This window comes from Falco naumanni, chromosome 6 (genome assembly GCF_017639655.2).
Source record: "Falco naumanni isolate bFalNau1 chromosome 6, bFalNau1.pat, whole genome shotgun sequence".
NCBI classification, from domain to species: Eukaryota; Metazoa; Chordata; class Aves; order Falconiformes; family Falconidae; genus Falco; species Falco naumanni.
The window spans coordinates 22,853,336-22,878,587 of record NC_054059.1 but is presented as its reverse complement, the minus strand read 5'-3'; the positions used below and the strand labels follow the sequence as shown (position 1 = coordinate 22,878,587).

The window sequence follows — 25,252 nt, the reverse complement described above, 5'->3', positions numbered from 1 at the left end:
AACAGCATGCTTAATACAGAAAAATTGAATACTACACATGTCACTTGTGAACAATTATCCTTCTTCAGCAACTCTCAAATTTAAATTTTTATATGCAGGATGCTAAACATCAATCCCACATCCTTTAAAAAGTGGTTATAATTCTGACAAAGAAGGCGGCCTGAGACTAAGGAGGCTATTAAAAAAGCCAATTCTACAATTACCAAGTCTCTAGTCAGAAGCATGCGTGTCTACTTTGAACGTATAAAGGTACTTCAAAACCTAGTTATTTTTGATATCACAAAAAGCAAAGAAATCACTGCAGACCTCAAGAGAAACATTCTCCATGAAATTAATCTTTGTTACAAGCAGATCCTGCCTTAACAAGGGTCAGAAACAACCAAAACCAATCCAGAACAAAACTTAGGCAAAGCCCATATCCAAGTGAGTAATCCCTATTTAGAAATAATTTCTCAGTCTTTAGCTAGACACTTTTTTTGTGTTACAACAAGTTTTTAAGCATTTCTAATACTGCACTTGGAAGTATATTCACAATCTTAGGGAAAAGGAAAATTAAGTCCTCTTATTTGTAGGAGCCTGTAGTTTTCCATTTGGTCTCTTTAATACTTTGCCTGCCAAGAAGGCTCAGGTTTATTATGTATATGAGTAACTTTAAAATGGTTTAAGGTAATAAAGCCATTTATCTGAACCCTGTTCAATTTTATGTTGAAGAAAGAAAAAACTCTTTTCTTACATCTTCTGAAATTAAGAACTATAGCTCTTGCAAATGGAAGAGTCAACTTCCTCAAAGGAAGAAATGTTTAGAAAGTGTTACCTAAATGTCGTGGAGGGACACAACTCTATTTTACATCCATTTTCTCACCTAGTATTTTAGTAGAAGAGAGAGGGGAAAAAAAAGTAATATCTGATTTAGGACAACTAGAATCCAAAGGGAAGATACATCTTAGCATGCCCTTGAATGGAAATTCTGGCCACAGGCTGGTGGTTGGAACTTGTTGAGTTTTCTTAACTTGCTTCTTAAAAGTAATAAAATATTTCTCTCTTCAAGAAAAGATATAAGCGAAAACCCTCCTTCTTTGGGTTTCAGAAGCAGCATGGCACCTCCACATGACTTCTCCACCCATAACAGAACTATCACTTTCCTAAAGAAAATGCATATACCATTCAGAAGATCACTCTATAGTCAAAGGACAGCATCCCTCAGAATTTCCCTTCTATCTCCAACAATCAAAATGATTATTTTGGGTCTTATTATAAGGTTTAGTTCTAGAACCATGTGGGGAGCTTTATGAGACAATGCTTTCTGCCTCTAAATTAGTAATCTTCCAAAATTAAATGAGAAACAGTTGTTAATATGGGTCCTGATCTATATGCTTAAGCACCTCAACTTCAACTTGATTTCAAAGGAGGCACAGAAATGCAAATATTTACAGGATAGAGGCGCATAATCTTTAAATTTTATGGGCATAAGTCCCTGTTATACGACAAGACGCAGACATTCCAGGCAATGCTGCAAACAGCATTCCAACAAATACCAGAATCTAGTAGGAGTTAGCTCATGCAAATCATTAACGGTATTTTCACAATTTGAAAACAACTGTTAAAGGAGAACATTGTGATGAGTTTTATAGTAAAAGCTGTTATTCAATGCTAGAAAATACTTAGACTTCAAGTCAGCTTATTTTTAAAGAAATCTTCGATTTCTTATTGACAGTAAATTATTTTTTTCAGTAGATTTTTTAGGACTAAATTGATCACTTTCAGACTAGGAAGGAGTTCATATCCACACAATCCCCATCATTTTCCATTGTTCGTCTTAGACTACTGCTACTTAAATGATCAGTTGTTTCATAGTTATGCCCATAACCTTTGGTCTACAATAAAAAAGTTACTTAAAATAGTATATGGTAGTAAAATTAAAAAAAAAAAAAAAAAATATCGATGCCTTTATATTTTTCCTTTTCCAAAGCCATACAGTTTATAGCTCTAAATCTTATAGCCTAAACATGCTACTTTCAGTGTCCAATGCCATAAAATCACAATATGTACATGACTATTCATGCAAGATCTCCTTAAATTTAAATGAAACTCTTCTCTGGTTGTGGTTATCTGCTGGTTTCACAGATAGGAAAGAGAGAAAAATCAGTTACCCACGAGTTTATCACTGCAACCCTTTTTAAGTTGTTGTTTGTTTTTTATTTTAAAAGTACACATTTATAGAACATCAATTACAGAAGAACCTCTTCTGTACTACCATAGCATTTTCTTGCCTCTAACAAAAACAAGCTCAGTTAGCTTACTGATAATTTTAAGAACAGCCTCATTGCTTTGCTGTGAAAATCATAAATACAGAACTGTTCTTTTTGCTCCATGTTCCCTTTCCCCTGAGATATATTTCACCTCTATTAGGATTCTAGATCAAAAGCTTTTGTTTCATTAATCTGAAGAACATTGTATTGGGAACTAGGTACAAACAGATATATATCACAAAGCCAACTAAATTCTCCCCCTCACCTCCCACTTCAGTGGGAGTTTGGGCAGGCCCTAATTTATAAGGAATGGTATGGGTTCACTACAAATGAAGGCATCTTTAGCTTAAGAAATGACTCCATAGTCAAACTTATTTAGCATGTCTTCATCTTAGTGCCAATAAATAGCCCGTTACATATTTTGAAAGGACAATTAGTTCCCAATGCTACCAAATACCATTTTATAGAATAAACTTAATGCTTTATCAGCCTCTTGTACCTCATTATTGACCACGCAAAAGTAGTACTAGAAGTACTGATCTAGAAAAACAAAATGGGTATCAAACAAATGCAAGTGCAACAAGTTGAGATCTCCAGACAATCTTTTGTCACAGTAACAGGATGCAGTACAGGACAACAGCTTTCAGAAGGTAATTCTACCACAGATACACATAAGAAAGCTCTGTAGCCAACCTGTTACTAGCCACACTTGTAACAGATTGGGTGAGGTGTGGTTTGTGGGTTTTTGTTTTTTTTAATTAACCCCCCCCCACCCTGGTAACACAGATTCCTAGACTACTCTGTTGGAAAGGACTTTTGGAGATCATTAACCCAAACCTCATTAAAATTTGACCCAATTAGATCAAGTTTTCTATTACACTGTTTAGTTTTCAGCTCCTCCAAGGATGGAGTTAGTAAAACTCTCTCTGGGCAGCCCATTCCCAGTGCTAGATCATCCCAAAGTAGAATTCCTTTACCCATCTAGTTGGAATTACTCTTGCCACAACTTCCTTGCTGCCCCTTCTCCTGTTGCTGAGCACCTCCAAAACAGCTTGGTCTTCTCTATATTTCTCCTCCACATTTGTTAGTTGAAGTAATGAGATTTCCTCTTAATCTTCTTTTCTTATGCACCGAACAAACTCAATTCTCTCAGCATATATTGTCATCTGGCTCTCTGGCTATTACGGTGCTCTCCATCGGACTCATTCTCCTTTGTCACTACCTGTCTTTTACTAAGGAACTCACTGGTCGCAGCGTTTGCAGAACAGACTCACAAATGCTGCTCCAGTGTGTCTCACAAAAGAAATGATTGCTTTCTTCAAATTGCTGGCTACATTGCTAATACAGCACAATATGGCATCATCAGCTGCCTTTGTGGCAAGGATGCAATGCTGACTCATGTTCAGCTGGGCATCCAACAGAACCCCTATGTCCTTTTCTGTGGAGCTGCTCCCAGCCAGGTTACCCTCAGCCTGTATCATTGCTTATTCCGGGTCAGACACAGAAGTATGCACTCCAGTATTAATCCCCAAGGTACACCACTAGCACAAGGTCATCTATTGACCTTTGTACTGCGGATCACCATCTTCTGAGCCTGGCAGTCTACCTGACCACTCACTTGCCGAGTTGGTATCTTGCCCTCTTGGCTTTAAGAATACTATGGGAGACTTACATCGGAGGCTTTGCTAAAAAAGTTAGAGAAAATGCACTGTGCCCTCCCTATCTACAAGCCAGTCGTGTCATCATAGAAGGCAAGTGGGTTGCACAACCTGCCTTCAGTAAATCAAGATTTACTGTTCCCAATTCCCTTTTTGTCTTTCACATCCTTGGAAAAAGCTTCCAAAGGTTTTACTCCATACACATGCTCACAGTTTTTCAGACATTCCTTTTTGCCCTGCTTGAGAACAGATATGTTTGCCTTTTCCACACACTGAGGAACCTCCCAGTTGTGGTGACTTCTCAATGAGGATAGAAGCCAGCCTCACAATGACATCAGTCATCATCCCTGGATGCACACCCCTTTGTGCCACTGATATGCAATTCAGCAACTGGCTTAATGACTCCCTAGCTCTCACCATCTACTGCAGGTAATGCCTCACTCTCACAAACTACATCAGTACACTCAGGGGCCTGGGAGGCCCGAGGACAAATCTTACCACTAAAAATAGGTAAAAAAAGGCACAAAGTACCTCAGCATTTTCCTTGTCTTCCATTACTAGACCCTTACCCATTGAGCTGTGGCCCCACATTTTCTTTAGCCTTCCAGTTGTTGCCCCCATCCTTCTTGTTCCTTCCCACACCACTCATGAATTCCAACGCTAGCTGAGCTTTGGCCTTCCTAACGCCATACCAGCATACTCGGGCAGTATCTGTATTTCTTTTAGGTAGCTAATACAGAGAAGGTGAAAGCAGGTATTTCCTTTTTGTGTTTTAAGGGCCCAGAGCTCCCACTGAGGAGCTTAGCTGCCTGCACTTACAGGCATCTCTGATATCACACAGCTGTTGACTCAGATTGCTGTGAAGAAATGAAAGACCTGTAAGAAGCCAACTCAGCAGGGACTCCCCTCACATTACCCAGGAGCTCCTTTTAAGCTGAGGCTTTTAAGCAGCTCCCAGTCTGAGCTAGACTGCTGCCATACCTGTGCCTGGGCACATAGCCCAATTGATGCACACCCTGACTCACAGACCTTACATACTGGCTTGACCTCACATCTGCTGTGTCACTACCGACACGCCTGGTGCCACTGGACTGTTGGCTGAACCTGGTTGCTGTTACCAGACATGCTCTCCTCTCCTTTATCACGTACTGTGGGGCTGCTTCCACAGTAATGATACAGCTCCTGTGCCTGCTTTGTCCCAGCTAGCCTTCCCTCACCTTCCCCTTGCTGCTCCCTGGCACATCTGAGCTCAGTCAGGCACCATGCCACACTTGTTTAGTTTTCTGCATGTCAAAATGAGCCATTCTTGTGCTTTGAGAAGGTTATTCTTGAAGATCAGCCAGCTCTCCAGAGCTCCTTTGGAATTCAGACCAGTCTTCCACTCAATCCTCCCAAGCAGATCCCTGAACAAGATCTGTTCTTCTGCAGTACACTGTTCCAATCCTACTAATTTTGCTCGCTTCTTCCAGGACTTTAGTTTCCTGCCTTGCACCACATCCGCAATTGGTTGTTCTTTGCTTGTGAGTAACAGGTCTAGCTGAGCACCTCCCTGAGAAAGTTTTTTTATACTCTTGGGAAACATGCTTTATTTCAAGTCAGTTTAACAACCTCTTTCCGTTACAGCAAAATTTGCTTTCAGATGAACTACAACACAAGGCAATTCACACTTGTATACTTATGCACAGAGCCTTTCATCACAGCTACAATATCACATCACAATATCACAGCTACAATAATCTCCAATTCCATCTTTTTGGCACAGTATCCACATTTTACAATCCATTTGAAAAATAACTTTTACTTACCTGTCAAAAATATTCATGTGCCACTTTTGTTGCATAAACACACAAAATAATGCTCTTCAGCAGGGAACTAACATAGTGCCTGAACTGATATATGCCTTCTGTTGCAACATGAGGGCAGGAGGAAGTGCTGGATCACGTATTCCCACTATTCTTTTCATGCATCTCTTAACAGCTGAGCAAAGCTGCACCAGTGTAAGTCATTTTCTGACTGTTCAACAGACATCACACCCAAGACAGTTACAGTTTACACTGAAGTTTCATATTAGCTACTGCTAAATGCTATATTCATGCATAAAGATCAAGACTCTTATTTCTTGGCTTTCACAGGATTTAATACCTTGAACACTTCAGGTCATAAGTACGATTAGCACTTGTATTCAAAATTTGTCTTTTGATGCAAACAGATGAGAAAAGTACATACTATACTGTTTACAAGTAACTATATTTAAAAGCATATTATCAGAAAGGACTGTGCAGTCTCACCTTGAAATGATTCACAGGGTGTATCAGTTGATGTGCTAGCATCATGTGCTGATGAAGCCTGAACATTATCCAAATTATTTTCTTCGGATTTTGAGCCCAGATTTCCAAGAACCGCCTCCTCTTCTCTACTTGAAGTATGCACAAGAGAAGATGCAGTTTCACCATAGAGTCGTTTCAGTACTTTCCCTATGAATACTGTGGGGCAAGAAATTTTTTTTAAACAGAAAGAAATGCAGTGATTTAAAGGTATTTTACTACTTTAAAAATCTGACAACTAATTGATACAAGATAATTTCTCTCACATTTGATGCAAGTTTCTCTTTGTTAGTCCCTACCTCTCATAGGTAAAATGAAAAAGAATATATTAAAGTCACAATTAGGGTCAGAAAAGCAGCTTTAAAACCCCAGAGTTCACTAGCAAGGTTACATTTGAAGTCTTCTACTTGACTGCATTTTGGCAATAACAGTACATTTACAGATAAAACATACATTTTTTTAAAGTTTCTTTTAAAACAAGTATCTTCCCACACAAGTGTTACAAGGCTGCTCAAAATGCAGGTCTCTTCTGGCACAGGGGCACTGCAATTGAATCACTCATTAAAATCAGTAAGCTACAACTATTTAATCACATAAAAACCTAGAAGTAGACAGCAGCAGAAACACATGGTAACCCAATTATTTCTACAGAATTAGCAGTATTCTTATATGCCTCTTCCTCTTATGAGCCCCTTTCCGATGACACTAGCAATCTGCTACTAGTTACTCAAATGCAAGCATGATTTGATTAAAGAAAATATATGCAAATAATCTACTCATCAACAAAACTATCATCTTTATATGGAAGCATGCACAATTTGATCACTTAAAGCTATATGTTATATCAAAATATAAAGTAATACTAAAAGCTTTTATCTGTTTCAGCCCCAGTTTCACTAATTCTACATGATCAAGCAGATATTGGAGGACAGGGCGGAAAGAAGGAAAAGAGAATTTTGGAAAAACACATCTAAACACTAATTTTAAATTTAATATACAGTGTATGGACACTATACAAGCAACCTGGTGCAGATTCTTAACAAAATAATTCTGCCAAGTCAAAAGGCCTTACACTGTTAAAAGAATGGCTCCTACTGCAGTGTAACAGACGAACATACTATCACCACATAACTTGCTTCAACAAATTACTTTCCTTCACAACTGAAAAAAAATCACCTTCATTGAGCTGGGAAATCCTTGAACCACCAGTCCTTGATAGATAATTTTTTCCTCCACATCTACCTCGGCAATGTGCTTCAATTATCAGGTAAATGACTAACTAAGGGAGAATGTTTTATTAGATGTTTTTGAGCTCTTACTTGTTTATGAAGTGATCACTTACTCTTTGCTTGTGTCCAATCTCTTGAATAATTGGTAGGCTTATGAAAGGTCTATGACAAGATGTAAGCCTGAAGAGGTACTTGTGCAGAAAGCTTTGCTTATGAAGCCCAGATTTTAGTTTTTCTATGCATATCCATCATTCAGTAATAAAAACATGTGACAAGCTGCCAGCAATGTCAAGTAGGCATGATACATTTTATAAATTGTGGGTTAAGACTACCGCTCCCAGAAGGAGAGCCATCAACAAGTGACCGTATTTTCTTTTCGTAAGGTCCCCCTGCCAGGATATTCTGCAGCTAGGAAGACAAAATCCACAATCACTCCCCTTAAAGCAGAGCTAGAGAAAGCAGACAGATATAAGCAGTGTAGTAAGACAAAGTTAAGTGCCTTTTGCAGATCTCTGGCTCTAAAGCAAGTTATCCAAGAGGTTTATACTGGATCCTGTCCCCGAGTACTGCAACTAATCCTGCAGCATTTTAATGAACTCCAGTAGAGCCCTTACTAAATGTCATGGTTTAATGTCAGTGGGTGGCTAAGTCCCACACAACTGCTCACTCGCTGCCCCCCATGTGGGATGGGAAAAAGAATCAGAAAGGTAGAATTGAGACAATTTGTGGGTTGAGATAAAGACAGTTCAACAGCTAAAGCAGAAGCCACGCACACAAGCAAAGCAAAACAAAGAATTAATTCACCACTTCCCAGCGCCAGGCAGGTGTTCAGCCATCTCCAACAAAGTATGGCTCCATCACACAGAAGGGGTACTTGGGAAAACTAACACCATTTCACCAAACATCTCCCCCTTCCTCCAAGCTTTTATTGCTGAGCATGACATCATATGGTATAGAATATCCCTTTGGTCAGTTGGGGTCAGCTGTCCTGGCTCTGTCTCCTCCCAAATATTCTTGTGCCCCTCCAGCCTACTTGCTGGTGGGGTGGGGGTGAGAAACAGAGAAGGCCTTGGCACTGTGCCAGCACTGCTCAGCCATAACCAAGACACTGGTGGGTTATCAACACTATTTTCACCACAAATCCAAAAAAAACCCAGCACTGCAGGAGCTGTTATGAAGAAAACTCACTCTAGCACAGCCAAAACCAGTACACAAGTGAACATTCAAGCACTTGTACTGAGGAAGTTGTTCTTCTAAAGCAATGATCATTGTGAAACTGATGAATCTATAAATGGAAATACATTTTATCCAAATCTGCTGAGAGCCAGCCTTCTCATAGATACAGTGAGTTTTATGTCCCCATCTTGAAATCTGATTTCTCTAGTCATCTGTTCAATTACCCCCACAAAACAATAACTTGACTCTTTTCTTTCCTTTTTAGAATATAGGGACCAAATTCATACACACATTACCACTGCTTCAGAAAACAATACGAGACCAGTTTTGATCAATAATTCCTGCTCATTTACATGGGGGCTCTCCCCATCTCTAATACCTGTGCTTGAGAAAGCAAGCTGAAACAATGCCTGTCTTCAGATGATGTGAATACTGAGGAAAGCATTCTTTCAGAAAAATCTCTCTCGCTTCAAAATAAATACCTAGATCAGTAGCATTGGCAGATTTTCTTCAGCAAAGTTGTGGATTAGCTGCCAACACCAAAGCAGCATCCAATCTTACAGGCTGGAGTTTTCAGCAGATGCAGGAAGCAGCAGCTGGGTGCAGAATGGGTGAGTTCTTTGCTGCCCGCAGCACTTTCACACTTGTGTCAGTGCACATCAGCAGTGCAACACTGTCTCTTAAGACTAGTAACTCCCAATAGCCATAACAGAAAGGAAATGAGCAGTGGGCACACCTAGGCATGACAAGGTCCCTGTTTGAAACTTAATGTATTTCAAGCCTTCTGAAGACAGCAGGAAGCAATGTATCACAGCAGTACACCTCCCTCAGGAGAATGAAGAAGGTGGTATCACTAGAGAGCATCTGAAAAGACTCACTGATCTAGTCTGAACTATTTGGAAACCTAAGTATATTCTAGCCCGAAGGAAAAAAAAAAAAACAAAACCAAAAACAAAACAACAAAAAACCCCCCCACACCAACCACAAAACAAAACCTGCCTGCAGCCCGAAACTTTTCTGAACAAGTTTGTCCTGCGTATCAGTGAATAAGGAAATTAGGCTCTGAGGAATATCTATCCTGCCATACTCAGCAGCTTTACATGCTCCAAAGCAGCACTCTGCAGTTAAAAGTCTGAGCTGAGCTACCACAACATTTTTCAGATGACAGAGAATCCTCTTTCCTCAGGGTTTTATTGCTGCAATTATTTAAGAAAAGATATCCTGTGATATCCATGAGCATTGGCTTAACCACAGGAGGTTGGTCTTGCCTGAATGCTACAGAGCAGTTTTTCTCCCCTATTCAAAACTCTCCTTAACTTGATGTCTTTGGCACTATGCAGGCCCAGAGATCAAATCATCTGGTAAGAATTGCTCAAATCCTTAAAAATAATGACCTGTTAACATGAGATTAGCAATAAAGAAAATTCAAGGAAAAATTACTACCAGAGATGTATCCTATCAGATAGATGTAACCTATCAGAGCTCCAAAACACAGTAAGACTTGCTCTCACCTTACCTGTAGCACAGCCCAGTACATACAGTTATTTGTTGCTACTGTTTTCCAGTCAACTAACTGATACGAGGATCTGTACAGATTCATGCCATCTTTCAAGAGACCAATCTGGGAACACTTTTTCACTTTTCAGTGATGTTTCTAAACAAGCACATACATTTTGAGATGTGTTTTTAAAAACACCACAAGAAAAGATAAGGGAGACCACAGAAAGCTGAGATACTATTTGGAGTCAGAACCAACGAGAATTGCCACATTCACACACAGCATTAATGCACAAGGTACAAGGGAGTGAATTTAATACATTCTACTGGGTGTTTTTGAGTACATTCTTGAAAATTGTATTCACGTATTACAAAACTTGCTGTTCCAGTCTGGAAGAGAAAGAATAGTTTGAGGGGAATTATCTCTGGAACTGAGCCCATAATTGAACAGGAAAGAGATGTGAACAGCAAAAAGCAGCCAGCTATGAGGCAAAAAGGGGAAGCCTTGTCGCACAAACGTACCTCTCCTCTTAGAATAAAGCAGTGTCTGGGAACTAACAGACGAGAAACTGGAAGAGAGAGAGGGAAGCAGGTAAGCTAAGCAGTTTAGGGGCCAGGAATGGCAGTGATGTGGATGCAGCTGAAAGCAACATAGAATATTTATTAGCATTAAATCTTCATTGTTTTCAACTGTGCTTACTTCCTTACAAAATCTGGGCCAGCAAACACTAATCCAAGGAGTTTTGTAGGGCACAGACCAGGCAAGAATTAATAAGAGGAAGACTTCAGTTCACCCAGTCCACAGTAAGTCTTTAAAAACTACCACAGTAGCCTATTATGGCTCTGTTTCTCTGGGGTATAAATGATAGCTCATTACTCCCAACCTACCAAAGACTAAGGATGCTTTCAGAGTTCTACAGGGAATGTATTCTGCAACATGAAGAAAAATGTCCCTATAGCTATAAATTATTGAAGGAATGCATAGCTCTGCACACCTGGTCACACAGTGGCAACTGGAGAAAGCTCTAAACCTAGGTTAGATGAATGAGTACAGCCCGGGGACCACCATATTTTGGAGTTCTGTGTTACCATGGCAGACTTCGTTGCCATTTTAGTTCCGAGTAGCATGTGGGAAGGTTTTTCCACTGCTCATGTCTCCAATACCCAAACAGAAGAGCAAATAAAATTGTGAAGAAGTGCTTGCCATGCTTTGTGTGCTTTCACCTCCAGGAATCTGACAGGACTTTAATACTACAATGGGTAAATTATTTATGCCGTCAGATATAGTGTTGAAAACAAGACACCAAAAGTGAGCAAATGTGAGAGATGCATTAGGCTTTTTATAATCAGTAGCTAAAGATGACCTTGAGTTCTGAATTTACCTGGATTTGCCAGATACCAGATTGTGTGTGAACACATGGCAGGGGTTGGTGGGCACGAGTTGTGTATGCCACACCAGCTTTGTGGAATAGATTGAATACAGTTCAAGATTATATAAAGGAACTTCATGTTAGAACTAGGCATATGGTCAAAAGGAGGTACTGCACAGTAATAATATTAACTGAAATGCCTGGCCCAAATACTAAAGGTTTTAAGAAATTCTTTGCACTTTTGCTGTAGGGGAAGACCAGGCTACACTGAAACTGCCTTCACTAACAAGGTTATAAAGATTAAAGAGAGAAATACAACCTCACGGATTCTTTTGCCCTCAGGGGTGCGGGGCCACTCTGCACTTAAGAGGAACAAGCAAATGTTCCTCTTAAACATTAAAAAAACCCCCAACATTCTAAAGTGGAGATTACTAAAATGGAGGTGATCACAGATGAAAATCTGTGTGTTTTATCAATTATTAGAGAGACTCAGCCACTAGTACAGTGACAATGTGATCCAAGATCCTACTGGGCCAAGTATTTTTTAAATCCGAGACAGGAAAATAAACTACATTACTATATAAATCTAGAGAGATCTCGCCAAAAACCTTGTACAGCCTTAAATCCACTGTGTACAAACCAGCTGAACTGAAACCTGAGCAGACACAGACAAGAGTTTTTACAATAACCAACAAGACATTGAAGAACAAGGAGAGCTTTGGCTGTTTAGCATAAGCAAACAAATGCCAAATAAATTTTAAGCTAGTAATGAGAAGTGTTACGTGGCTCAAGGATAAGATTACATTAGACCAGGGGTCCTCAAACTACGGCCCACAGGCTGGATATGGCCCCCCAGGGTCCTCAATCTGCCCCCCGGTATTTACAGACACCCCCGCTGGGGTTGGGGGGGAAACCAAGCAGCCGCAGATGACTGCCTGCCACTTCATCCGCGCGCCGGCCCCTGGTTAAAAAGTTTGAGGACCCCTGCATTAGACCATGCCACAAAAATATTAGAAACTAATGGTGAATAAGAATTGCCAATCTTAACGCACTGATGAGCATCTAGAAGTATTGCAACGTTCTTCTAATAAACTAACAGAAGAAAATAAAACAATGTAGTTAAAGAAGCCTCTTACATTGAGCTCTAACTCCTATAAATACTACATGGCTGACTGCAACAGAAAGGAATAGAACTAACTGCACTGACGACTGCTTTTAATACTATATTCTTCACGGATCACTCCAGGGTTCCTTACATTTGGTTACTCATGTGTATGCAAACTAAGCCAGAGATCAGATATATGTGATCACACTGGATCCTTTTATTTGTTAAAAGGAAGCAGACAAAAGGTATCTTAGTTATTACAAAGATCACCAAGGAAAGAGTTTTCCCAACATAATGGTGGTAAATACTTTCCTTAACAAAATGGTGGATTATTAAAAAACCCCAGGTTCTTGATTCATTAAATGTATGATAGATTTAGACCACTGTATGATGCATTCAGACCAACAAGAGGTCTAAAACAGATCTCTGAAATTAAAGCTAGCAAAAAAGACACATCATCACGTGTCAAACAGTACCAGGTAAGTTGACTTCCACTACATACACTAATGGTGTACAAGACAAGTTACTAGTTATATTCACTGCATAGCTGCTGCTTTTTTAAAGGGGTAAAACCCACATAACATTTTAGTTCAATAACCATGATCCTGAACTTTACTTACTACTTTAGCAGCACCTAAGGCACAGTCACATTTAAATGGCAATACATAAAAATGTATAACACAACTAATTTAGAGCATTAGGATGAGATTTTGCTCAGCTTCCTCACAGAAATCCCACTGACATCAAGTTTTCCACTTAAAGAAAAGGAAGCATAATTTGGCTTATAGTAGTGGCAAATAACACAGTTTAAAAAGCCAAGAGTGGAAAAGCTACTGTACTTTCATTCAAAGTAAAACTATATTTAAACACATGAACCTTCCTCACAGCTTTATTAAGAGTCTATGCCATATTACAGTGAAGTAACATATACAGTTATGTGGCTTCTGTGTACTTCCATAGCTTAAAAAAAATACTGTGGTCTTGTGTCTGAGACGTAGAGAGCTGTAAACACAGGATGAAGAAAGCAGTTGGTGTATTTCTGCAGTTAGAACAGTGTATTTCAGTTGGAAGGGGCCCACAATTATCATCTAGTCCAACTGTCTGGAAGTTTCCAGTAGAAAACTTCAATTCTAATAGACCTAGAGATGTAAAAAGGTTATATATTCTAGTCTTGTTTTACAAGTAGGTTTTCTGTTTAATTTCAAAAGTGAAACAAATTCACTTTCCAGCTGAAAACATGTAACACTATCAAAATGCCCGGCCTTTTATTGAAAGCACTGAATGTTCATCCTGTACAATGAGCTGAAGCAACACCACAAGATGTGTCTTTCCAGGAATTCCTCACTGATGAAAAGGAGCCGGTATTTTCAAGAAGTGAGAACAAGCTGCAATAGGTACCAGGCTAGTTCCATGGCTTATTCTTGACAACTCATGTGTGGAGATAGTGAAGTACAAATACACCAGAAAACTGAAAAAGCACCAGGTCTCTACAGTTTGATGTAACAAAGCGAAGTATAACTCAAAGAAACAGAGTGCAAAACACGTGCTAGCTAGTGATTCAAATTGTAGAAAGATCCTGAGCGTTCACCACAACTTTGTGAAAATAGTAAAAAGCCTCCTTCAAATAAATGCCCTGTTTGGCATCTATGTATTAAACCAACACCACCTTAAGTTTCTTATGTACATAAACGAATTACCCACAAACACACACATGGCAACAGTGGAACAGCACTGCAGATTTATAATGATTCTCCTAGGGTTGGCAGCATGACTTAAAACTCAGTTAAGACTGAGTAACAAAAGCACGCTGAATAACTAAACAAATGAAGTTCTGAACAACATCAGAAATGTTCCTGTCCAGCTCAGTGTAGGAGGCAACAGTTTCCTCAAAAACATTTCTGTGGAGAATGCTTGCCATGTACTTTTGGCTACTTGCCATACATACTGTAAGTCTGTGAACATCATGTTTCTGAATTGGTTACCTTCTGCCTACTCAAATGCAACTCGGGCAGCAAGAATAAATGAAGTGGCATTAAGAGTGCTGAACACATTAGAACTCCGTGAAGCTTGCAAGTTGCCCTACTTGGTTTCTCTCTCCTACAAACATAAGTTTTCCAAAAAGAGAAGATTCAGGAATTTCTTATGAAACCATCCTATGTGTAAAATGTGTTAATATGCTATTTCTTCTAAAGCAGAAGATAGTACAGCAGAACAGAAGAGGACAGAAAGAGCAGACAGAATGATAATCCACATGCAGAACACATGGACAAGGCTTCATTAAAATGTTCAGTTCCCCTCTGTTAATGCATTATTACTCTGATACTCAAAAAGATTTAAATCCTTGAAGTCTCTTTTATGATGCAAGTATCCCATCGCCTATGAAAACCATGACAAGACAGTTACTTTACAGCATGGTCAAAAACCCCCATGGAACTGTTAAGGTTGGAAGGGACCTCTGGACATCATCTAGTCTAATCATAGTAGGATCGACTACAGCAGATTGCTTAGGGCCTTGCCTAGTTGAGTATAACAACTCTGCTGCCTGGATAATCTCCTCTTCCCTAATCATAGCTGGACAGTCAGCTCTCGACTGGAGATGGTCAAGGGGACCACTTGAAAAAGAGTAGCTCTTGGAAAAAAAGAAAAAAAAAAAAAAAAAAGAGAGAGACCTAGATTTCATTAGAACCCAAAGCAACAGCATGTAAAGCATTTTAATTTTAAGAGACTGCTACATACAGAAAATGTTAGCTGGACTGCTATTCTTACCATCTAGCAGATGGAAGGAAGACTGCAAGATGGTAACTTCTGGCTAAGGGCTACTATCCATTCCCTTAAATAATTACCCACAGTTTACTTGCTCTTTAATCATACAGGACAGAGTTTAATGTTTTAGGTATTTCAGATTCTTTCTGAAGGAGTGGCTCAGCTGGTCAAACTGATGAACAAAGGTCTTAACTCTGTATTTACTTGGCCTAGTATACAGTGATTCTTGGATCATGGCTCTAAGTCTCAAAGACAAAGGTACCTGGTCTATATTTCAGACACTAGGAGCAAAATTCAGTTTGCAGTAGACACATCAGCCACTCCTCCACAGACCTAGTGTATACAAGACACCACTTCTGCCAACCAGCCACTGGGTACAAATGATAATGCAGAATACAAGCCCCCATTACAGCTAATGGAAATCAATACAGAGGACCTCTGAGGATAATTAATTTATTAATCATGACCCAAATTTCACAATACAAGAAGCGTGTATGTGCATGCACACACATGCATGTTCTAGCCCCAAGGGCAATGACTAGATATTTAAACTTTAACTTAAAAAAAAAATAATCTTTGCACGGAGATCTTTTAGCTGCACAGAAGATTCCCAGAGACTTGGGACACCAGTTCAGCAACTACCAACAGACTAAAATCAAAGAGGAAAGGGAGGAATTAACTAGAACAAAACATTGCATGGCAGCTGAACAGGGTACCATTTTTCCACTCTGCCTCATTTTTGTATGACTTTCCCATTTCCAAAAATGTTCAAGCTGCCCAGATATATGAGAAAAAGAAGACGACTACTGGAGTGACATGCAATTGCATTCTGTATAGCCTGACAGTTCAGATAATCATAATGGTATATCTTACGTTTAAGAAGGGATGCTCTTGTTCCAGTCAGGAGCAGGAAAAGGAAAATGTAATTTTACTGCTACCAGCGAGGCCAGCCTTGCCAAGAGTGCCAACTTCCATTCCACCACAGACAAAGGCCATGCAAACCAAAGCAAAGCACTGTCATGGGAATAATAAAATTAACCTTCCCAAAGGGGAGTAGGGGGTGGGGAAGTGTGAAATATGCAGAATTCTAGCTGTGGTTGAAGTACAGTTTTAAGTCCATAGGAATGGGAAGATCCAATTTTACTGTATTTTGCTTTGTGTTCACAGTCTCCAAGTAGCCTTCATCCTGCAGGTGAAGCTATGGTAACAGTCTTATTAGAGTAGCAAAAGGACAAAGCAGGATAAAAGTAACGACCGGAAAACCTGCTGCAGAAAATTCAGGCTGAAACTAACTATTACGTGAAAGAGGCACTTTTACACAAACACAGAAGCTAACATCTTACAAAATCTTCTGTTTGGTCAAAGAGGATGCCATTCTGCAGATCATCTACAACATCCTCAGTTTTCATACTTCAGACTTAAATGCATCTATCTATAAAATTTACAGTCCTTGTTTCCAAACAGCACTTCTATTCTCTGAAATTCTTTCTTGAGGAAGACACAAAATACTTCTTTGGCTTCAAATTTCAGGGTGGAATTCACTTGTACCTTAAGGTCAGAAAAAGCACTAGGTTATCTTGTCTGAATGACTGGAAGAAGTAATTTTACACACCTACCCACAGTGAGGCTAAACAACTTGTGTCTGAATATTTTTAATATATTTTAAAATACTCTGGAGGTGCTTCAAGAAGTAGAGGAACTCAATAGTTCACATGGTTTTTTTCCAGTACTTTGTCACCTTTGACATACACCCCACCCCCCCCCCAGCCATATTTGTTACATTTGAAAAGCTTGAGGTTTTTTTGGCCTTGGTCCTTCTGCCTCTCCTTACTCTATTAAGAGTCCTATATTACACAGTAATTTGTTTCCCGTGAAGATCTCCCTACAGGTTAGAAATCTTGATTCTGAATTCTTTTGGTTTGGAATGCACAGCCTCTCAGTCTCATATACCTTACTTTTAACTATCTGCCTTCGCAAAGAAAGCACTTTTTCGAAAAAAGGCTGTTTGCCCCATCTCCCCCGTGAGCTATTACCATCTGAGTCAGCGGGTATCAAGGAGTGTCGATTGCTTGGTTTTGTTTCTACTGGGACTACAGAAGTCCAGGATTAAGACTGAGTAGGAATACCATGAGAACTGATTATTTTTCAACTTGACTAGCTCCTTACACAATCCTTTAGTTCTACTAGCCTCATAAAACTTGAAAGCTTAAAGGGAAAAACTTGTACAGTTTTTGACAATGTCTACATGTAAGGTGGGAATGGTCCCTTTCCCAGTTTTAAAATTGATCTCATTAATATCCCATATAACATAGACAGTTTTACTCTTAACTGCTAAAGCTATTATTACATATTTAGTCAGAAAAAGGAGAACTCGTTTGTACTGTTTGGGAATCAAATAACAGAAGGATTTACTAGTATTCAAGGTCACATGACTTCTGTGCTTGAACTACCAGCTATCAGCCGTTTGCATCTCATTATGGTTGTTAACCAAAACATCATGGGGAGCCGCGCAAGAAGCTCAGATGCTGCTGTTTTAAATCTAGTATGTAATACCAACTTTGCAATATCTAAGTTTGTCTCAAGACCTCTGACATTATTGTCACCGAAACAGCATCTATTAGTGTTCTACATGCCATGAGACATTAAAATCAGATGCTAATTGCCTAGATTTTACTCCTGTCTTATACTTTACTATAGTCCAGGAACCACATAGCGTGAAAAACTTCCAGTTTTGTACTCTAATACAGCAGTCCATAAAACATGGCTCCGTTACTCTTTTCACCTAGCACTAAGTTTTATAATATACGGTAGAACACTTTGTTATTAAAAACTCAGTAATATATTGTTCTCCTATCTTTGAGGCAACTTTTGAACAGCAGCAACTTAAGTATATAGCACATGTCAGGAACTGAAAAGAATACAGCGATTACATACCACACATTTATGTATTCACCTAAATTAATGAGTGACCCACAATGGAAGATTGTTTTACCAGACCAAGACTGGCTTGTGTGCATGCAGGCCAACACAGTTCATAGCAATTGCCAATACAAAAGAGTAAAGTTATCCACTACAAAAAGTGGACATTTGCTCTGTCTTCTTAGCTTAGACGGAACTGATTCAGCTTCACAAAGCACCATCTGTGTCACACTGCAGTTTCACATCAGTAAGACTGGTATTACATCTGTCAGCAAATTCTGCATGACTGTGTAGTTCACTGAGAATCTGACTAATAGATCATGCCATCCTGTCTCAACAAAGGCTTTAGAGCTCTCTCAGTAGGCCACCTTAATTGCAGCCACACGCTCCTAGACATCTAATAAACTTGACGTGACACAGATAATAAGAAGCTGCATAACCACCATGATGAGAACATCAGGATTTTGTTCCAGCTGTTCATAAGAACCCTGTCTGCCTTGTAGGGAAGCCTTGTAAGATGTGTACTGCTACTGCAGTCCTGGGAAAACAGAGCATCTTATCCATTATTTCAATTTGTGCATGCTATCCATTTTTCTAAGCGTCTTTCACAACACATTTCTCATACTGCACCATTACCTTGACCTTACCTAGCACAAACAGACCTCACTTTAACCATCTAAAGGTATCTCACCCACCCCTACTAAAGAAGCTCAATTTTGCTGATTAAAATTATTATTAATAATTTTGGGTACTCCAAGTTGGGCCAACTGTAAGCCATACCTGTCAGAGACTCCCCTCTCTCTTCTGAGACAGATTTTTGGGTACAAAAGGTCAAAAAAAGCTGTGCACTTATAACATCACTGGTCATCAAGACCAGTCCCCTGCCAGCACAGGTGTGAACTTCATAAATTTCAAAAGGTTTAAATCTTACTTCAACCTAAAGAACTCTTACCTGGATGCAAACAGCGTATGGTTTGAAGTGAACATCAAATTATATCTCAGCTATATGGGCTAAAGTTAAATGTTATCATAGATGCTGGGGGGTAACACGGAAAACAAACAAATGGTATAACGGCCTAAAGTACTGACATAAAAATAGCTGAAAACAGTAAAAAAAGTCATTCAGAGTTCAGACTACTGAAGAGGAAAAAATCTGGAAATTTAAGGAGACAGCTTGCTCCCTCTGCTCATATGAAACTAAAATGAAGCTCAATACACTAGTATTTACAAAACAAAACATGAAACTGGCAAGGGTAACATCACTTGAGCACAGGCAAAAGTTCAACAAGACTTTGCATCATTTAAGTTATATTTAAAAGCAATCTTCATAAGTTCATATTATATAAAATATAACTATAACCGAATGTCTACATAGTTTTCTTTACAGAGTAAATATATCACCCCTTCCTGTGATTTGAATATTTGACAACAACATAATATCCAACAATTTCTGCAAGTGTCCTCACATACACACATAACAGAAATCAGTATTATACCAAATATCCCATCATTACAAAGTACTGGAATTTTCAACAAAGGAGAATTTTTCTTTTCTTTCTAGTCATAAAGGGAGTTTTAATTTAAGCCATTAGGCAACCCTTAATAGAAACACAAACTTCTAGAGAACAGTTTGCAATCTTTTGAACTAAAGACAACTGAAAACAGAAGAAACTACATATTGCATACTGGAAATAACTCTTGTGCTGGGTTTGGCTGGGATAAAGTTTATTTTCTTCATAGTAGTTAGTATGGGGCTATGGGTTTTTTGACTTGTGCTGAAAACAGTTATTAATACAGGGACGTTTCCATTATTGCCAAGAAGTACTTACACAGAGCTGAGGCCTTTTCTGCCTCTCACCCCATCCCACCAGCAAGCAGGCTGTGGGTGCACAAGCACTGGGAGGGGACACAGCTGGGACAGCGGACCCCAACCAGCCCAAGGGATATCCCAGACCATATGACATAGTCCTCAGCATATGAAACTGGAGGAAGAAGAGGGAAGGAAGGGGGGGGACATTCAGAGTGATGGCATTTGTCTTCCCTAGTAACCATTAAGTATGACAGAGCCTTGCTTTCCTGGGGATGGCTGAACACCTCCCTGGCGATGGGAAGTGGTGAATGAGTTCCTTGCTTTGTGTGTGCATGTGGGTTTTGCTTTAACTATTAAACTGTTTATTCATTTATTTATTTATCTCAACTCTTGAGTTTTCTCACTTTTACCCTTCCAGTTCTCTCCCCATCCCGCTGAGGGGGTGTAGGGCTTAGTTGCAAGCTGGGGTTAAACCACAACACAATCTTAACTTTTTATGGATTGCTCTGAGATAGCCCATAGATACCAGAAATCTACTGATAACACACTCAAAACTAGTGTTGAGTGAAAGCCATAATGCACTAACTGTTTAAAAAGGTAAAATAACCCCAAACCAACACACCAAAGTGGCACACATCACCTTTCCCCCATCTTACTACTCTTAGCAAGTAACACAAGTACATAGATCTGCTTCTAAAAATATCCTAATATGTTAAAACAGAGCCCTATCTATCTCTTGTGGACTTGCAGTGAGATAGAATGTCTCACTGCAAAGTAGGTAAGAATTGCTCCAAAGCATAACTTATAAAAAGAAGCCAATGCAAACCCACTCCCCTCCCCTCCAAAAAACCAGCCACCCCCACAAAACACAGAACCCCTAAGATGCATATTAACTTCTCCATCCCTTCTTACTAGCAGTTAAGGTTGGTAATGTGTACTACACCTGCACCAGTATCTTAACTCTACCCTCCAGCAGCTGGAATGCCACTGCATAACCCCTTCCCACAGTGTCACCTTGGGGCTGCACACTTCAAAAATAATGACTACAGCCTTAGAGATGCAACTAATGATGTTTAACAGCTACAAATTATGAAGGCTGTCACAGAGAGAATAATCATCCGGCCAGTAATACATATAATGACAGCTGCTAGTACCTCTAGCCCTGTTAGAAATCATTAGTACATGAGCAACTGAAAACCAAGAAGCTCCACAAAACTCGAAAAACTTTGTACTTTCTTAGTCACACCTGCCTCACACTTTCCTGCAAAGTGAAGTGTATTTCACTTACCTGCACTTAGCTAAGAAAGATGGCTTACCATCTTTCAGCTATTAGGTTCTCTTCACTGACAACTAGACCCATCCTACAAACTACTGACGATCCCATTTATTCTATATTATGGTACAGCTCAGTACAAAACAGAAAGCTTCAGTGTTCACTGGTTAACACAGACAAAAGTCTCTCTTCAACCTACTCCTAAACAGGAGCAAAAACAACTGTAAAGAGAAGTTTCTAAACTCCTCCCCCCCCCCCCCCCCCGCAGTCTGAGACATCTGTCTTTTTAAAAGCATATATAGTTTTACACAAGAGAAAGTAAACAGTTTCCATATATGCCATCGGCTGCAGAGGCTGATCAGATAAGGTTGTAAACTCTTCCAATTTTGTTAACTCATCCCGGGTGACCATGTGGCACCCTGTCATCCTTGTGTTCCTTGCTGTATTTTCTTCCCAAATTGAAGTCATCACTCCTTAGAGTGGCTGAAGGAAACATGACTGATTTCTAACTTTACATAGTCAAGCCAGTTACTTAGCATGATCATTTCAGCTTTCTCTTCCACCCTATTGAAACAAGTAGTTATTTGACCTTTGTTTTTAAACATTTTGAGGGCTTTGTAATTTGCTTCCCCCACTCAGCTATAGACTCCTATGTTTGTTTACCAATGAACGAACTTACTCTTCCCAACTCTCCTTCTCCCAGAGGACATCAATTTGTAATTCTCTGGTTTTCCTCAAAGTCAAACTAGAAGCAAAGCAGTTAATCCACCTGCCTTCTCCATTTCCTACAATAAGGCTGCATCTAAAACTCAGAATACTACTCTCATTTTTATACTTCCTTCAAAACTATCACTAGTTGCAGCCAGCCAGCAATTAACTTAAACATTAACCCTTGCTCTTCAGTCTCACTCACATTGTTATCCTCACAGGAAAGACTTAAGCCTCAGGACGCTGTAACTGTTTGCAACCTCAGGAGCCAGCCACAAATGACAACGGGAGGTGAGCATTCAGTTGCCTTATAGCTCAGCCCCACTCAACCTCCCTTAAGAACAAGGTACCACTTAAAGAACACCTGCATTTTTATTATTGCATTCTTTCTGCACATAACCATGTCTTATAAAACACAAAAGCAAATCAAATGGATTGAAGTTATGCTTGGATAGGGGAAAGCTTTTTTTTCTTCTTTGCAAGCACAGTAGCATACTTATTTCAGAACTGTGCTAACTAGCTTTAAATAAAGTCAAGCTACGTGCTAACAACGGGTACACCCGCATGTGCGTACTGAGGAAAAAAAAACCGTTCACCTTAAAATAAGGTGTGATTAGAGCAGTAATTTGATTTTCCCTTCCTCCCCACCCCCGGGCAGGCACACGCCGCAGCAGGAACGCTCCCCGGCGCCCCCGAGCCAGAAGGGCCCCAGCGGGGAGCTCCGGGCAGGGCCCCGGGCAGGAGGCCACGCTGGGCCGCCCGGCCGTGCCCCTGCGCACCCACCGCCCCCGCCCTGCCCCGGCTTCCCCTCAGGGTCCCTCCCGCAGGGAGCCACCCCGCAAGGCGGCCCCCGGCCGCCCGCTTCCCCCCTGCCGGGCTCCCCGCTCCCGGCCTCCCGCCGCCACCCCCCGCCGAGGAGCGGGGCGCACGTCTCGCGGCAGCACGGTACGGCCGGTCGGGAACGCGCCTCAGCCGAGGGCGGCCGCGCCCGGGGCCGTTAACAACCAGCCCCCCGGCTCGCTCTGTCCCAGCCCCACGGAGCAAGCCCGGCAGCACAGACGTCCCCAAATCGACGCCCCCTCACCCGGCGCGGCCGTACCTTCCCTCCTGCTCAGGGCCATGGCCCCAGGCGCACGGGCGACCCCCTCCGAGCAGCGTGGGCGGCCCCTCGCAGCCGGCAACACCGCGCTCGCCCTCCTTCCTGCTCGCCGCCGCGCCTGTCCGTCACGGGGCGGGACGCGCGCCATTGGCCGAGACGGTGGCAGGGGCGTGCCGGCGCCGCCGGCTGGGAGCCGCTTGGCCCCGCCCCGCCCGCACGCCGCGGTGCCCGCGGGCTCCGGCAGGGGGAGCGCGGCTGCGCAGAGCCGGCGGGCGCCCCAGCCGCGCGCGCGGGAGCGACGGCGGGAGTGCGCGCGGGGACGGGGGGGCGGCGCGCGGCGGGCGGCCCCGGCGGCGCGCGGGCGGCGGCGCCCCGGCGGGGTGAGTCGCGCCGGGGTGATGCTGGGCGCACGCCGCTGCTCCCGCTCCCGCTCCCGGCCGGGTGTCTCCTTCACCTGACCCGGCAGCCCCGCGCGCAGCCCGCACCTGCCGCGTTAATAATGCACTAGAATGTCAGCGCTGAAAAAGGTAGGTAGGGAGGGAGGGAGGGGAGCGGAGGGGACCGCCGTCGGGGCGGCGGGGTGCCCCCGCCCAGGCAGCGGAGGGAACGGAGGCGCCGGTGCTGCGGGTCCGGTCGCGGCGTGCGGGCACCGCCGCCGTCGGGGACGGGTGCCCAGGCAGCGGGGAGAGGGCGCGCCAGCCGCGCCGTCGGTTGTGGTGTTGTGGCGTTCTCCCCCGGCATCCGTGCGTCCCGGCGCCGCGCTGGCTGTGGCGGGGGTCTCGCCGAGGCACAGTCCGGGCAGGACGGCTGCGCGGCGGGGTGCCCTGTGCCGGCGCGGGGCGGCTGCGGGCTGGCACCGCCGGCAGAGCGCGGGAAGCGGGGGGGCGAGGACGGACGGACCCTCCGGTACGGCCGGAGGGCGCGGCGGGGCGGGGGGCTCTGCGCGCGGAGCCGCAGTGCCGGCGGAGATTTAAATTTTGGGGGCGCGTAATTCTGGGGGCTGCCCCGCCGGGGGGGGCCGAGGCTGCAGCCGCCCGCTCCGCTCCCTCCCCTGTCCTCTGCCGGCCGCCGTGCCGGTACGTCGAAGGGGCCGCGCTGCTGCCCGCCGGCCGCTCGCAGCCCCCCGGAGGGCGGCCGGGCCCCGAGGGGCGACGGGGCCGCTCCCCGGCCTCCGAGGAGGGGCGAGCGGCGGCGTTACCCACGGCGGCTCCGCGCGCTCGCCGGGCGCGCAGGGCTCGGCGCGGCTGGAGGAGTCCGCGGGCGCCGGGGCCGGCCGCATCAGCCGCGCTGCCCGCGGTTGCCGGGGCGATCGCGGGTGGCTGTCCCCGCGGGGCGGGCCGCGGTTGCCGCCGGCTTGGCCAGGCGCGCCGCGGAGCAGTGGAGCGGGGCTTTCTGCCGGAGAAATAAACCAGTTCACGAGCAGCGTAACGAAACCGCAGCGCGCCCGGCCCGGCCCGCCGGCCCGAAACTTGCCTGCCGGAGAAGGGCCGGCGAACCGCCGGGCGCCGCCACCTCGGGGCGGGTGGGGGGCGGACGCCGTGCGACTGGCGCGGGTCGGTCCGGTCCGGTCAGGTCCGGGCGGGGGGAGCCTTCCCGGCGGCGGGAGGTGCGGGGGGGCGTTCGCCCGCGGCGCCGCTTTCTGGCGCCTTCGGAACTTCACCCTCGGGGTGCCGATGTTCCCGCTGGAACGGCGGGGCCGGGCGCTTGGCGGCAAACGCGTGTGCCCGTGCCTCGGGCCCGGCGCCCCGAAACTTGCAGAGGTCTCACCCTGCAGCGAGCACCCCCTTTTGGTGCTTGTTTCCGCCTGTGCTGCGCTACGACAGAGGCTCGCACCGCCGTCTGTGTCTGGGGAGCAGGTGGTACTTGAATCTCTTCCAGACCGAAGCGCTTCGATGGAGATCAAGTACTCCAAGTGCCCCAGTCGCTCTCTGTGCTGTGAGCCCAAGAACCGGGCTGTGACACTCGAGTGCCCTCCTTCTCAGTGCTGGAGTGTTTTGTGTCTACTTCTGTGTGCTTCGGAGTAGCATCACAAGCGGAGCCCTAGCAAAATTTGAAATACCGAATACCGCTGA

General features: G+C 43.2%; 1 protein-coding gene across 1 annotated transcript in view; it reads right to left on the bottom strand.

Annotated features, from left to right (window-relative positions):
- The window catches only part of ERICH1 (glutamate rich 1), a 76,428-nt gene extending 53,143 nt beyond the window's left edge, over nucleotides 1-23,285 (bottom strand). The window contains exons 1-2 of the mRNA XM_040598397.1: nucleotides 23,181-23,285; nucleotides 6,196-6,390 (exon numbers count right to left, since the gene is read on the bottom strand). Of these exons, the coding sequence (XP_040454331.1) occupies nucleotides 6,196-6,390; nucleotides 23,181-23,202 (217 nt within the window). The 5' untranslated portion in view covers nucleotides 23,203-23,285. The remainder of the gene's footprint in view (nucleotides 1-6,195; nucleotides 6,391-23,180) is intronic.
- Between the last annotated feature and the right edge of the window lie 1,967 nt (nucleotides 23,286-25,252).